Genomic DNA, 16,796 nt, shown 5'->3' with positions numbered 1-16,796 from the left:
TCTTCAAATAAATGGTTTCACATGGACTCGGAATTCTCATTCGTTTTAGCCACACAAAGCCGTCAGTATCCATTAGAGCTTTGTTAACGCCCTGCAGGGAGGGGACGCGGTGCTCTGGGCACAGACCAGATCTGAAATAAAAGGCAAGAGTTAACACAATCCCGCCCGGTGCCGGGAGGGAGGAGGGTCCCTGCAGGAACCCTGTCCTGCAGCTGCTGACTCAGGAGCCTGGAGAGCTTGGCCAGTGCTGCCCACGATGGAAAACAGGAGCCAAGGTCCTCTGCAGCACTGTCTTGGGACACTGCCCAGTCTGGGGACAGCCCTACCAGGCTCCATTTAGCTCAGGCTCCATGGGAGTGTACAGACACAGGCAGTTGTCCTGGCAAGCTTCCATTGAGACCACAGCTTTACATCCTCCAAAGGATCACTCGCATGAGACACTCGTGCATCGAGCCCACGTGTGCACATCAAGTTACTCCCTAATTTAGCCATTCAAAGTAGATAGATTCATTCATATAATTTCAGATCAGAAAAGAGAATTTAGTCAAAAAGATTCCTGGAGAATTGTTTTAAGCAATTCCAGCCAAGCCAGGGATTGTGTTTTAGGAAATCACCCAACAGGTGGGAGCAGAATCTCAGAGGAGGGCTGGTATCAAGAAGGGATGGAGGCAGATGATAAAGGGGAACCACAAGCTTGCCCAGAGCACTCATCAGAAGCAGTAGGGCAGGCTGATGATAGAACAGGGGTATGAGCATGACCCAGCACCCAGGGATATCCTTTATCAAATACATTAATCACAAGCTCAGAGGGGCAAGTCCTGCAGTCCCCCAGATTGTGTGGGAACACTGCTTCTGCTCATAGTTGAGCAATAAACACGGAAAGGTGTAGTTTTTGAACATCAAGATACCCAGCAGCCAAAGCCAGAAATGAAAATGTCACTTAAGTCTTGATGGTCTGCCACAGAAATCAGCTGGAGCTTCAGAACACCATGTGAGGTTTGGGAATGTTCACATAAAGCCAGTGGTCACTTTCCCCTCTTCTGGGGGTTGCACAAAGACCAGCGCAGCCAGTGTGGCTTTCTCTCAGCCCAAAGCCTCTGGCAGGGCCTGACACTGGCTGTACTTCACCAGTGACAGAGCTCTGAGCAGGTTCTGTGATATTCCAACAGCAGCACCTTGTCCTGAACCATGGGCAGTCAAGCACAGCTCCTCCTTTTGGGTACTCCACCTTCTTCCTTCTCCAAAATGAATGGGGCCACAAGTAAGCCATGCTTTTCCATCCCCATCTTCCTAGTTTTCTTTCCATACTCACTTTTCCATGCTGCAGATTTTTTATCCCTTCATTTTCTTCTCCTTCTGACTCCTGCTTCCCTCCCTTTCCCCCTCCCCCTGCTTTCTCTCCCTCTGCACTTTGTGAACTGCTGCGGCAGTGCTGAAGTCCAAAGTTCAGTAACTTGCTAAAGCACACAGATAAATATGAACCTTGGAGAATTTACATTTGCTCCAATGTAAACAGATAGCCAAGGGTCCCTTTATCAGCACTGGCTCAGGACAGTCGTGGGGGGTCTGAAGTGGCTCAATTTTGTATTTTGTTTTTTTTGGGGGGTGTAAAGGCGGGAGGCTGCGCTGTGCCCACTCTCCTGACAGTCGGGCGCGTTACCTCAGGAACATGGTGTAGGGAAGCTGGAAGCAGGATAACCCGAAATTCAAACCCAAGAGACACCAGGCTGAAGACCATGGTCTCGAAGCTGACTCATCTCCAAGTGGAGCTGCTGGAAGCGCTGCTGGAGTCGGGGCTGACCAAGGAGACCTTGATCAAGGCACTGAGCGAAGCGGAACCCTACGGGCTCCAGAGTGAAAGCCAGCGCGCTATCAATGCCCTCCAGAGTGAGAAAGGGGAGCCCTGTCCCGACATCCCCAACCTCCCCAACGGAATGGGGGAGCCCCGGGTATCAGAAGATGAAACCTCAGATGACGGAGAGGAATTTACCCCTCCAATAATGAAGGAGCTGGAAAACTTGAGCCCTGAGGAGGCTGCTCACCAGAAGGCTGTGGTGGAAAGACTATTACAGTAAGGACAGATTTACTGCTCCTCTTTGCTGCTTTCTTGCATTCTCCCTCTAAATCTCTTTTCCTTTCCCCTTCTCCTCAGTGTCCCTAGTATTCACAATTGATCACAATCTTCACCCAAGCCAGGACTAGCATCCCCCAAACACCCCCAAATGCTTTATAAATGCTCAGATTTTCCTTTTATCTCGCTTAAAATGCATTAAGGAAGCTATGGAGCCTGATTACATATTTGACATGCTTATAGCATCAGGCTTCAGAATAGTCCAAGGCCTGTATAGCTCTCGTCTCTTTTACTGAATTTTAAGGTTTAGGATTTAAATTTTTAATACAATTCAAAATTTCAGTCATCAGGAAGGGAAAAAAAACCAACTGGTCACTCTGAGCTGGTGCTATATTTGCATGAATGGTACAGTGAAGTTGTAATGTTTCCCAGCTGTATTTAAGGATAATTATATTGTTAATTTCACTGAGGTTTGCTATAGATTATTGGCCAAAGCCAAATCAAGAGACCCTGTCCTTGTTGTTCTTTTGAGTGTGAAGTGCCCTGACTTTGGTGGGGATTTTTCTTGTAAAAAGCACACCCCAAATACATGATGCAGAGGTTAAAACCTGGACAGAACACTCTGCTTCTACCACCCACTGCCCATCACAGTTACAAAGTACATACGCAGCAACAGTTACAGAGTTTGCTGCCACATAAAATTTGCCTTTGCATACAAGCATTTTTGAGATCAAAAGACAGGGAAAGCTCCCTGAATCAATAAGCCTCATAATAAAGTCAGAGAAGCATTCACTCAATTTCCCATTTGGGATTCTTACTGGGATACAATCCCCATGGGAGACCAAAGTTTGTCCAAGCAAGGGTCAGGCCCATCCTACCATCCATCACAACAGATTCCTGACTGCTTTAGGGCTATTTTGAAATGACAAGCTGACAGAAGACAGAGGTGCAGCAACATCCTGCACCTAAAATCTTCACAAAAAATCTAGCTGCGGAATTTCTCAGGCTTTCTGATCACTCTCTTTCACTTGCCAAGGAAACAACTGAAAATATAACAGCAGAAGCAAACATCAAATCCCACCACAAAAGGCCAGAGTTAAGAAAAGAGCATGACAAGACTTAGCATTCCCTGTAAATACTTAAAAGAAAGCTCCCTGGCAGATTGGGAGTTGAGGATTCTGCAGAACCCAAGAGAGGAAATCAGCTCTTACCTGGGTGGGAAAATATTCCCAGTAATTCTCTCTTCTTCCTGGCCCAGTATGTCTCTCATCTTCTGCACTTCCAGCTCTTCCACATCTTTAAGTTTTCTCTACTTCCTTTACATTTTTCAGATTCTTTTTACCTATCTCCCTTCTCTCCTCACTATTGTTTCTGCTGCTATTCCTCCCATTTTGTTGTGTCCTTGGCTGGTTCTCTCTCTGCCTCCCACTCTTTTTCTTCCCCTCATCCTTGTCTCCTTCTCATCCTCCTGAGTCTGCGTACAGGTCTTGGGGCAGTTTGAGCCCAGTGGCACCGGGCGGGCCCTGGCTAGTTACTAATTATCCAATGGCTTTATTATTTCTCTTTTGTCTTATAAATTTATAGATGAAAATACCTTGATAAGCTTTTTGATCATTAACTTTTGATGGTTTATCAAGTATTTCTCCAGAGAGGAAGCCATGGAAGTTGAGGAAGACCTCCCTGGCTTTGTCCCTTCTCTCTAATGAGTGGGTGAAGCAGGACTGAAGTGACATCTGCTGTGATCTAAGAACAGACACAGGGATGGAGGCAATTCCTTCCTGTCACCCTCACTTCAGCACCATTTCTGGCTTCTGATCCTCCCTGCCTTTCTAGGATCTTGCTGCCAGTCTTCCCTGTGCTTACCAGTCTCACCACAAGTCTTACCTCTCTTCCAAAGCTGTGATATTAACACTTTTTGATGTACAGTCAGACAGTGTGCTGAGCAGCATTTCCATTTCACAAATGGAAACTGAGGTACAGACAAATTCTAGGACCTACCTAAACCCCTGAGACAGCACAGAGGAGACTGGGCAAGGACAGGGATCTCCTAAGCCTCACACTGCCTCTTAATTACAAAGGCTTTACTCTGAAACAGAGATCTCTGCCATCAATCTCCCCCACCACAGGACAGAGCAATTCACTTCTGCTGTTGACAATAGGATGAAGACACCAGTAGCCTCAGTGTCAGAAAAAAATTACAAGTACACTTATGGAGGTCTAGAATAGATTTAAATTAATCAAGTTAAAATGAAAAGAGTAGGAAGCCTACACTGACATATTTCACATTTCTCATCAAATCAACAGAATGTCTAAAAATGTGTTCAAAGCACCTGAACCAGTATCAGGGCTTGATAATACCCAAGAAGTTCTTATCTACTAATACACTTTTTTGGTTTTAAGACCACACCTTTCCATTAATAGATTTAAAGTAATGTCCTTAAAATAATACTATAAGTATTGTAAAGCAGGGCAGAATAGTCTATGGTAGAAATTACTTCCAGCAATAGACAAAAGAAAGGCAGGCAAGAATCTCCATGCCCATGGATTCCCAGCAAAAGGTCAATGCTTGCAAAACTATTTCACCATCTACACAAGGGTTTCAAATGCAGAAATCAGATGGAGGCAAATCTCCCTTTAGACAGAAGCCTCTTTGGGCATTATTAACAATTCCTGGTCTGCAGACCAAATTTCAACAGACAGATTGACTTGTGGGCAGCTATTGCTGATACAGGAAAGTCTGTGGTAATTGCTTTATAAAATAGAATCAGGAAAAGTGTCCATTATTAGGCTTTCCAGGAGCTGGGAAGAGAAAAAACTGACAGCACCAAGAGACCAACTATGTCTTCACAGGACCACTGAAGCTGAAACTGGTTTGAAAAACTCTGGTCAAAGCTGAGTAGAACAAACAAGATACACTCACAGGACTGGGTGCACCCATGGGTGTTGATTAGATTTTGTCCCTGCAGAGAAAACATGCTAAAAGCAGTTCAGATAAAGGTTTCTCTAGTGGGCAATTAACATAATTTCATTTTGTCCTTTCATATGTCTCACTGATCTCCTGTAGATTTACAGTTTGAATAAAAACATTCTTTCCATATCAATCCACACACAAAACAAATTGCATCTATGATAAGAAATAAATGACTCAGTAGGGAGGTAGAGCTGTGAGGAGAAACTCCCAGACATTCCCAGAATATAAAGCAAGAAGGAGGCTACCTTGGGGGAAGGGATCATACTACTGCAGGTAAAGCAAATGAAGAGAGGTATAGTGACAATCCACCTGTAGGGCAAGGGCTGAAATTCCATTAGGAAAGAGAGAAGTTGAGATAAGCAACAGATTTCCCCTGGAAGCAGATATAAAAGCATGTTTCCCAGAAGGAAAAATGAAAACAAAGATATATAATGACAAAGGTTCAGTCTTTCCCCTGCTTAGAATGGCTCTAGTTGGGGAATCTGGAGATGAAGCTGCCACACCCCTTTCATTTCCACATATAAACCAAGATGAGGCAAACCAGGCCAAGTTCAACAGAAAGGAGCTCTGCCAGGATGGATGGTCTTACCTTCCCTCTGCCCAGCCTGGCTCCAGACTGGGCACTGAGTTGTGGAGCAGCTCCAGAGGAAAGGGCTGGGGATGGTCCTGAGCACTTCACAGCTCTGAACCTCTGCTTGAGCAGGGTCTGGTCCAAAGCAGCAATTCAGAACCCACCTCAGGGAAATGAAGGCTTCTCCCACCTGAGAATCAGAACAGGAAAGAAGGGGAGAGAGACAGAACGAGGAAGAGGAAAAGAAAGAAAAGAACAAAGGAAAAATAAGAAGTCAGGAAGAGTGAAGGAGGGAGAAGGTCCCCTGAATGTTACATCTCCAGCTCTCTGGAATGGGTTTTCTTTAATGCTAACAACTTGATATTTACTTTCCATTTAAATTTGAGATGTTGCTATAAATTATCAACCAGCCTCTTGTTCCCTTTGAGTTTATAACTAACTACCTGGGTTACTTATTGTTCAGGTAACAAAAGGGAGGTGAAAACGCCCTTAAAAAGTGACCTCAGAACTAAGAAAATGGGAAGCTGACATGGAGAGAGGACCCTGGCCCCTGTGCTGGGGATGAGCCATGGAGAAGGGCTATGCTCACATGGCAATAACCAACTGAGAGCAGGAGAACAAGACTTCAGAAGACAGAAGTAAAAGCAACCTGTGTAAGACCAACTAGGAGACAGATTACACCCTGGAGAACAAGACCCTGGGGAGACAGTTTGCTATCTGAGGAGAAAGGGAAACTAAAAGGCAGAAAATTGGAGATGATAGGGAAGGAGAGTTTGAGCAAAGCAGACCTATTTGTGCAGTTCTGACTCACTGTAACAATTGAGATTTGGCTGTAACAACAAGCAGGAGAACTCAGTTTAGAGTGAAATCCTCCCTCTGACAGTCAATGATATTCTTAAGACAGTGAAATAGAAGAGGTCTCAACTTCTGATGTCTTAGCCTGTGATGAAGGCTCTGCAGGTGGAATTGTGTATTTGAGCAAGGGTTCAGCTGGCCAGACTGTCATCACTTGGACTGTGGTGTAGCCTTGGGCCTGAAGTACTCGCTGCATTGGTTTTGCAGACTGGCCTTTGACAATGTACAGAGTAGCCAGGATTTCATACAGCTGTCCTAGGAAATCACACTACTAAGATCCCCTGCACTATTTTGTATCACAAAGCTTCCTGCTGTGTCAAAAAAAGACAAAACCCACAAGTCTTTACTGTGAGAAGAGACTCACAGAACCTACTGTTTATTCCTGCTACAAAATGAGGATCTCAACAGAGGAGACAAAACTGACTCGACTGGGGTGCAGAAAGGAACTAACACATAACAGAGGCTTCCATCAGTGACAACACAGTCTTTCCTCCTCCTATCTGAGCCAGAACTCAAATCAAAGAAGTCAGCTTCCCAGTCAGAGGCTTTTCTCCTCTATAGAGGGACTTGGACAATGAACACAGGGTGCAGGTGCTAGGCAGACTATCACAAGCACAAAGGCAGGAGACTGGTTTGGGCAGCAGAAAGAAAGAAGCAAACAAATAAAATGAACCACAAGGAAAGAAAAGATTTCTTAAATTCAGCTCAATTTGAGGTTTTTGAAAGTCAAAGATAGTTAAGGGAAGATGCTGAAAATCAGAAGCCTCTATGGCAAGTGCTCCAATGTAAAAGAGAAACTAAGGTTCTATTTTAAGCAGGTTTTCAAAAAGCTGTAACTGACACCATTTGTGTCACACTTTAACTGCTCTGGAGCTTGCTCCTTGGACTACACAGGCCCTGGGAGAGGGGCTGCAGGGGAACAGAGATAAGGGTGTTTGTACTGAGAGAACAGGTGTGGACTTTGTCCTCCTTATCACTGTGCAGCCTCCAGCAACCTCCTGAGTCAACAAAGCCATGAACAGCACAGTTGTTGCCTGTTGCTCAGACATGTGTGCTCTTGAGACAGTTTCTGCACCCTCCCAGGCACCTTTTTTCTCCCCACTGCTCCTTTGATGCTGGTGTTGAATATGACACCAGTGTCTTCCTACAGCACTGCAAACCATTTCCTCCAGACACTTCACACAGAAGGCACAGAAGGATGCTCTTGTTCAAAGTGAGCCAGGAGCTGTGCTGCAGAGGTGCTCTGGCACAGCTTGGATTTAGACTGATGTGTTTCTTTATTTCTACTGTGACTTTCAGCTGGGGTGAAATCAATACACATAAAGTCACAGTCATGTTTTCTCTATTTTCCTCAAGAACCTTAATGGGATATTCTAACTGGATATCAAAAAGCCCAGAGGATCATATTAATTATAAAATCCCAAACTGTTCCTCAGATTTTGTGAGCGGTCTTAAATAGTTCTATTCCCTCAGCTGTTACCAAAAGGAGGGCAACAGTAGGAGGAATCAGTGGTTTGCCTGTGGTTCTACATTGCATTTAGAAGCTTTGAGTAGATCTAGGTGTGAACCAATGTGTTTGAGTAACACGTAGCAGATGTGTAAAAACATAATTCTGGATGATTTGTCATATGCATACAGAGCTGCCATGTCACAGCATAATGACAGCCTGTTTTCATTTGCTGAATCATTGCAAGGCAACCCAACCTGGACCATAATCAGGGAATGAGTCAAGTTCAGTCTACTATCACAATCAATCTGTCTTGAGAAATTCAGTACATCTGCCCCATCTGCTTTAATGAGAGGGGGATAGAGAAGAAAAGTAATACAGGGAAATGGAAGAGAGAGGTTGCCTCTGTGTATTGGGAGATTCCCTGGTAAGCAAAGTCTCCTCCTAAGGGCAGACCTAAGCGTGTACAGACAGCAGTTCAAAGGAAGCCAGTGCTACATTTTTTGCACTTTATCTCCAATATGATGCAGTTTTACCCTGCACACAGAGTCAGAACTGAGCAAGGCACACTGGGGAACAGCTTTCTCCCCTGCAGGCAATGAGCGCTCTGGCCTCACCAAACGTGATGGTGATGACTGACAAGTGCCACTCAGGAGCTATTACTGCACTTCCTTGAAGTCCAGGTCTGCTGAGAGCAGGTGCTTGATCTCTCTCCCCTGAGAAAGGTTTTCTGTTCCTTCCAGAGAGGATCCCTGGCGAGTAGCAAAGATGGTGAAGTCTTACCTCCAGCAGCACAACATCCCTCAGCGTGAGGTGGTGGACACCACTGGTCTGAACCAATCCCACCTCTCACAACACCTCAACAAGGGCACTCCCATGAAGACCCAAAAACGGGCAGCCCTGTACACCTGGTATGTCCGAAAGCAGCGAGAGGTGGCCCAGCGTAAGTATGGCAACAACTGCTCTCCTGACTCAGTTTCAGAAAGGATTCTGCTTGTCCTTACTCCTTATTGTTTTCAAGGAAAAAATTCCCTTGCCCCTTTGTGCTTGCAGAATTCACACACGCTGGCCAGGGTATCCTGACAGATGAGCCCATGGGAGATGACCTGCCCACCAAGAAGGGAAGAAGAAACCGCTTTAAGTGGGGTCCTGCCTCACAACAGATCCTGTTCCAAGCCTACGAGAGGCAGAAAAACCCCAGCAAAGAAGAGAGGGAGGCACTGGTGGAAGAGTGCAACAGGTAAGGGTGGGTGTGTGTCTTTGAGGAAGAGGGGCACAGCAGAGTCCCTCTGTGTTCTTGGTGTTTGCTGGTGCCACTGTGAGGCAGGCCAAAGGTACAGCACTGGGTGGCACCACTGACACCAGCCACGCTTGAATTAAATGCCACAGCTGATCATTCTTTGTCCACAGAGCACAAGGAATGCCTCAGGACCCTTCCACACAGTGTGCCAGAGCACAGCCACTTTGGGGCTGTGCATTTACTTTGTGTCTCTGAATAAGCCCAGCTCAGCAAGGCTCTTCTTGTGCTTTTCCCAACAGGGCAGAGTGTATTCAGAGAGGCGTTTCCCCATCTCAGGCCCAGGGACTGGGCTCAAACCTGGTGACAGAGGTCAGAGTTTACAACTGGTTTGCCAATCGCAGGAAGGAGGAGGCGTTCCGGCACAAGCTGGCCATGGACACCTTCAGCGGCCCACAGCCCACCTCTGCCCCTCCTCTAACTCCCCACAGCTCTTCCTCCCTGCAGCCACCACCTGCTCTCTCACCCAGCAAAGTTCATGGTAAGAAACAACCAGAAGGAGATCTGAAAGAGATCTGAACCTCCCCAAACGCAGTCACCCAAACTGTCTCAAAGTCCAGCCCTTTAGGAAGCGAATCTACAGATAGAAAAAGCAGATTTGTACAAGGGAAGAGCAAAGGTGACAAAGAGACCATGTTTCTGGGTGAGGAGTGGCTAGAATGTCAAGGGAGATAAAATTCAGTAACAAAACCCACAGCCAAAGCTTCTCACTTACTGTGAGGCCTCCCAGGTAGCAGGCATCAACCCCAAACCCTCAGCTCCAGGAGTCATCACTGCCTATCAGAAGTCAGTTCTGTGCCCTTTCAGTCATGTGTGCCCCTTACTCCTTTCAATGCCAACCCCATCAGACTCTGTGACAGCATTTTTAGGCATGAGGAAAAGCCATTCTCCATCCAAAAAGAGCACAGCTTTTTCAGCTTCACAGGCCAGAGCTGGGGGCTGCTCTCACTCTGGGAAGAGATGATCTCACTGAGGCTCCTCTCTACAGGCACATTCAGAGGGGTGGTTCCTGCTCCCTGCAGCACTCACAGCCAGCCAGTGTGTGAGGAAGCAGTAACACCAAATTGCAGGGGAAAGTCAGGACAGGGTGCGAGTGCCTTTTCTTCTGGTTCCCCTACTGACCATTAACTACCTGCCCAAATATCTGGTGGCAAGTGCCTGCAAGGAAACTGAATTTAGTGCCTGCCTAATTTTCTCAGTTTCTCACTTGTGACAACCAGTTTCCCTCCTGTTGTGATGCAGGAGTGAGGTACAACCAGCAGCCAGCCAGTGAGGCAGAGTCCTCCAGCAGCAACCACCACGGGAACAGCTCCATGGTGACCACCCAAACCATCCTGCAACAGGTTTCTCCCCCTGGACTGGAGCCCAGCCAGAACCTGCTGAGCACAGACACTAAGCTGGTAAGTGATGGATACTCCCGTTCTGCTGACTTGGAGATGTTAGGCCATCTGCCTGTGGTCATAATATGAACTAATCATGGGTATTTTTTTCTAGAATGTTCTTAAATCCACCTTATGTTTCACAGTTATATGTAAGATATTGTACATAACCTGTTATGTAACAACATGTTATATTAGAGTCACTCTACACTGACCATGTAAGACCAATAGTCCTGAGATATATGTGCCCTCTAGACTGTGCTGAGGGCTGGTACTAGAGCATGAAAGCAAGAAGGCATTTCCTTATGAGCAATTAAAACAGTCTGCTCTGGAAACACAGCACTCAAGGTATGACAAGATTTTTTTCTTCCCAGGAAACCCTATTCTCTCCTTTTCACAGAGAGATTCTCATCTCTAACTCTTATTTGGACTCTACCCATCCTGAGAGTAGATCAGACCAGCGGGATTACCAGAACACAAACTCATACTTACATCTAGCTTATCTGTAAAAATGAAGCCAAACAGCCTGTACAGCAGACATGTACTGGATAAATAGATTGCCTCCTCAAAGCCAATTTCCTCCTGAGATCTGACCAGACCTTTTCCCACATCATTTACAAAGAAGCATCAGAACTACATGACTGATCATTTTCAGTCTGCACATGTTCCCTTGTTTTCAGAGAAACAGCAGAAGTTTGCATTAGCAAAGGCTGGCTGGAGGCAAAGTTAAGGTTGCTAAAAATAAGTATGATTTAAATCTCATCAGTCACTCACTTTGCTGGCTTTCTGGTCTCTTGGTGAAGAAAATAAGTCTTTCATGAGGTCCTGAAAATCTTCTATGTCAGTATTCTAAAACTGATATCAAGGTGGTTTGTCCCACTGTTTAACCTCTTGGTGCTTATTCTTACTAAAGATTCTTTATAGCTTTTCATCTGAGGGGAGAGAAAAGAAGGATAATATAAGGCATTTAACTTTATCAGCCAAATCACTAGAATGCTTTTTTGTTCTTCCATAATACTATGACTACAGGTCCCAAAAGGAAAGAGGAACTCCTGGAATCTGCGCTGAACTCTGCTAGTAGAATTACCATGTGAATTTACCTGAGCCTCTTAATGTCTCTGAGCTTCACCTTCTGCCCTCAGCTATGAAAATGATCTTTCCCTATAGAAGATGATCTTTCCCTATAGAAGATGATCTTTCCCTATAGAGAATGCAGTGGTTTTAATTTCATTCTTACAATTTCTTAAATGTGAGAGCACTAAACCAGCAGGGATTTACTCTTAGTATGTCAACAGCTGACCTGTGCTAGTTAATTGATTTGCAGACAAGGATATGTGAAGCTAATTGGAAGAGCAGGAAGAAAGGTGTTTATCACAGCTTTGGGACCTGCCTGCTGCAGGTGGCACATTCAGGGCTCTCCTTTCCCGCAGGTGTCAGCTCCTGGAGGAACCCTCCCTCCTGTCAGCACCCTGACTGCCCTGCACAGCCTGGAGCAAAGCCCACACACGCTGAGCCAGCAGACACAGAACCTGATCATGGCCTCCCTGCCGGGGGTGATGGCGATCGGGGCGGGCGAGACGCCGTCCCTGGCACCCGCCTTCACCAACACGGGCGCCTCCACCCTGGTCATCGGTGAGTAGGGGCTGCAGGGCTCTGCTCCTGCACCCACAGCAACACCTGCCTCTCCTTGTTACAACTACCCACCCTGTTTTCAAAGCCTTACCACTAACTCGGCAGTGATAGAAACCAGAGGAAACGGTCACCAACGATCAGCAGCGCTGCTGGCAAGTACCACTGGGATTAAGGATAGATGTTCCTCATTCATGGTAGAATTAAGTTACACACAAAACCCACGTTTTAAGAGTAGGGGACTTTTACAATCTATTCCTATCCCAATGTTTTGGTTTGCTGCTCTTCATATTTCTAAATATAAATATAGTACTTCCTTAAAATTATGAAAATTAAAGAATGTTCATAGTGCTTGAAAGACAAAACATCGTGTTCCACTTCCTGCAAAGAGCAGCATATGCCTTTGGAATTCATAGCAGTAATTACTATTTTTTTATATTTTTCATTTTGACAGCTTTTCTGGACTTTTACGAGATTTCTTTTTATTCCAAGACTAGTCTACTGCCAAAGTGCATCTCATTAAGAAGGAAAGAAAAATAAAGTGTATACTCTTTTCTTACACTTTCTTCCCAGGAAGAAAGAGGCCTTGTTTTGTTCCATGGTGACAGCTGTGAACTAATTTGCATTCATTCCCAAGACTATGATATGGATTTGAATTCTGTGCAAACAACAACAAAAAAAAACGGGAGTGCTGGAGAGACCTGGTGATTTACAGGGTCTGGACAGTTGTAGAAAATGGGCAGTAATGTGTGAAACCTTCTACCCCACTCACTGATTCAAATTCCTTAATTTTGCAGCCCTAGCAAAAAGAGTTGAAACTCCATTTCACGTGGCTGGACAGCTACAGCCTAGTTGTCTGTGTTGCCAACAATTTCATAAAATAAAAAGAGTAAATTAACTGGGCACTGAGGTGATGCTCTGAATTTATTTTTGAGCAAGACCCCCTGCTGATCACTAAATTGGAAAAGAAACTATACTGGTACACAAAAATGTAGACAGGAACAAACACTGGAAACCAGAGGTGGGTTTATGCAGGTTTTTGGACATTTCCACTTCACTCTCATAGGCATGAAATCTATTCCAAATCATAGACAATCAAGGGAACACCTGAAAAGCAGGATCTGAAATCACCCTTCAGTGACAGGCTGTCCCAATGCCTGTTTCAGATGCTCCTATTGCTGAGCAGCCACACTCCTCCCGCAGTGTGGGACACCACTGGCATCAGTCCTTGTTTTCCAGGCCTGGCCTCAACCCAGCCCCAGAGTGTTCCTGTAATAAACAGCATGGGCAGCAGCCTCACTACCCTGCAGCCCGTTCAGTTCTCCCAGCAACTGCACCCATCCTACCAGCAGCCCCTCATGCAGCAAGTGCAGAGCCACATCAACCAGAGCCCCTTCATGGCTACCATGGCTCAGATACAGAACCCTCACGGTAAGAATGTGAACTCATTTGTTTAAGTAAACAAAAATAAAGACACTGTTCCTTGAGTCCATTTGCTGGGTCCTTGGGCTTACAGCACTCTTTTCCTCCTCTGTTCTTGTTGCTCTAATTATGAAACTATTTTTATATTGCATTTATCTCCCTGTCCCTCCACTCCCAGCATTTTGGATATAGACAGCAGGTCCCATTGCATGAGGAGAACTCAGCCAAAGCTCCAGCATCCACATGATGTTGTTTTCTTTTATGTACAGCTCTTTATGGCCCCAAATCTGAAGTGACTCAATACACACACGCAGGCCTCTTACCACAAACCATGGTGATAACAGACACGGCCAATCTCAGCGCCCTGACCAACCTGACACCAACTAAACAGGTAACAGCTTTTCTTTAGCCTTTGTTCCCCCTCCTGAGAGCTGCACCAGTCTGCAGGCAGCTCCTTGCAAATCAAAGAGCTTTGGGTGTGTCCATGCCATCCCAGTAGAAGCATTTTTTCTCATCTCCTGGCCCTGCTGGTACCAGCTGCAGCACTGGAGGCACAAGTGCAAGATCTGCACTGCATCATCCAGGAGGATTTCACCTCCCCAGAAACTGCCCTGCTCAATGCTTCTCTCACAGCTGTTAGAAGGGATGTAGAAGGCAGGTACTTTATTAACTCTCTTTTCTCCAGGCATTCACACCTGACTCAGAGACTCACACTGAGTCTGGGATGCACACACCAGTGTCACAGGCACCAACAATCCATCTACAGAACCAGGACACAACAATCCAGCACCTTCAGCCAGGCCCACGCCTCACCTCGAGCCCTGCTGGTAAGAGCAGCAGCCACTATTGTGGCTCTTAAGCCATGTATTGCCTAGTTTTTATAGATAACACTGTAAAATCTAGTTAGAAAATGGTAACTGGGGCTGTCAATTCCCTAAATTGGCTCTGCCAGTGTCCTGAGGGGTTTGAAAAGTCAATACAAGGAAAAGATTCAGAGCAGAGTGCATGTAAGGCCAGACTGTGGAAACTGGACCTTTTAGAAAGTTAAGTGCCTTGAAAAATATAAACAAAAATCAGCCTCAATGAGTACCAGTCCTGTGGGCAGTTTTCAGGGCTGAGAAGCCCAAGACTCCCTTATGAAGACTCCAATTGGGTCTTCCCAGTTCTAAGAGCAGAACTAGGACATCATCTAGAATTCTTAGAACTGAACTCTCTGGAGATTGCTGTCCTCAATGTTTTCAGGCTAGCCTGGACAGAAGCCAAGTATTTAGCAGCACACAAAACATACAGACTAAAGCAGTTATACCCCTAAGCCAGGAGAGCACAGCCATGCTGGAAATGGGGGTGTACATGCAATAAGGGGCTGATGAGAACCTGCAATTGACTTCTGCCTGTACCTTTGGCAGTGTCCTCCAGCAGCCTAGTGCTGTACCAAAGCTCTGACTCCACCAACAGCCACAGCCAGCTGCTGTCATCCACTCACAACGTCATTGAGACCTTCATCTCCACACAGATGGCATCTTCCACCCAGTAACCACCACAAGCAGCCCCTGAGTGACTGCCACAACCAACCTGCCAGGTGCAACTCCAGCCGTGCTTGCTTCCACAGCCTCACACAACCCCCTACTCAGCTGCCTCCAGGAGAGAAGAAGTCTCAGGCTCAAGACAGAAAACATGGAGAGATGATGCTGGCACTGCTGAAATCCACTGCCACCTCCTCCCATCCCTCCCGAAAAAAAACAAACCACAGCAAACCCAAACCCTAACAGCCAGCTCAGAATGGCCAGACATCCTTTTGTGGCTGCCCAAGAAGGAATCCCAACAGTGCCAGGATGTGGATGGGACTTTATTTCAGCTCAGCTTTCATCAAGCTGGGTCTGTATAAACCTGCCAGCACCAGACTAAATCATGTGGGAAAGAGGAAGACTGAGCTGCCAAAGAAGGGACACCACCTTTAAACACTCTCCTCCTTTGATGCAAGGAAGCACCAACAGGAACTATAAGAAATAACAGCACCTTGGAAGTTCCTGACTTTGCAATGAGAATAACCAAGAAACAGATTTGGGAATGGCTTGGCACAAATCTGTCAGTATGGGATCACTGACAAGCTACAAATCCTTAATTAACTACCAAAATACCAAACATTCTTGGTTAAAAATGACCTGCTCTAAAATCATGCTATCCTAGTGGAAATGGCTTGGTTGTTTTTGATATAGCTCTGCTTTGTTTTAAATGCAGAAATTAAAGTTTAACAGCTGCAAGGAGAATTCCAGTTCTCTGCATAAACCTTCTGGATTCTCATCTCATCTGACTTGCTGAATGATTTTCAGGATGGCATTCCCCACTGGTCCCTGATGCTGTCCAGCACCTGAGAGGTTCCCATGCTCCACACAGAGTAGAGGCTCCTCCAGTTTTCTCTGTAAACATTCAGCCTGGATTTATTTTACAGAACATGGCTCATCTCAGCTTCCATTTAGGCTTGATTTGTAGTTTTTGGTATACAAATAACTACCCGGGGTCTGAGTCCTGCTTGCACTAAGTGAAGAGTTTAAGTCCCAAGAATCTACTTATGTAATTCCTCTTCTAATTATTCCTCTATTTACTCTCAACATCCACATCACTGATACATCATTAGCCAGACATGAAAACAGCCCCAGCTAACAAGTTTTTGTCTGTGACTGAAACTGAGCTACTCTTTCAACTGTGAAATGCATGAAAAACCTTGAGACTGGAAGGGAGAACTGAAAAATGCCCAACAGTGAACTCTTCAGTTATGGTATCTGGGAATACCAAAATTGCAGATATCCGTGAAAAGTTTCATAAGCGTTTTCTCTAGATACCATCAACAATTTCAGTAACAAGATTCTCCGAGGAATTTTATCCTAGAATTGTTTCCTAATTTCCCATGTACACCAGTTGCAAACATATCTAATTTCCAGTTAGCATAAAAATAAACTCAAAACAAAACTAAATGTTTAGGCCACCATGAATTTGAAACCCCAGGTTTAAAATTCAGTACACTGAAGTTTTAACTGCATATAAGACAAGTAATTTCTGCTGGCACATTCTGTTAAGATTATAAGCCAAGTTTCTACTTAGTTTCTCTATTTTTGGATGCCAGCTGTGTTTTCTTAACTAAAAACCAGCAAGAATC

General features: G+C 45.4%; 1 protein-coding gene across 1 annotated transcript; it reads left to right on the top strand.

Moving 5' to 3' along the window:
• Positions 1-1,531: 1,531 nt before the first annotated feature.
• HNF1A (HNF1 homeobox A) lies at positions 1,532-16,614 on the top strand. Its single transcript, XM_021549919.2, has 10 exons — positions 1,532-2,071; positions 8,659-8,858; positions 8,969-9,155; positions 9,455-9,693; positions 10,455-10,612; positions 12,022-12,223; positions 13,460-13,651; positions 13,912-14,033; positions 14,328-14,469; positions 15,049-16,614. Exons 1-10 carry the CDS (start codon positions 1,737-1,739, stop codon positions 15,174-15,176), a joined length of 1,905 nt encoding a protein of 634 aa, XP_021405594.1. The 5' UTR covers positions 1,532-1,736; the 3' UTR covers positions 15,177-16,614.
• The last annotated feature ends 182 nt before the right edge of the window (positions 16,615-16,796 follow it).

This window comes from Lonchura striata, chromosome 18 (assembly GCF_046129695.1).
Source record: "Lonchura striata isolate bLonStr1 chromosome 18, bLonStr1.mat, whole genome shotgun sequence".
Lineage (NCBI taxonomy): Eukaryota > Metazoa > Chordata > Aves > Passeriformes > Estrildidae > Lonchura > Lonchura striata.
This window is presented reverse-complemented; position numbering and strand designations above follow the sequence as displayed.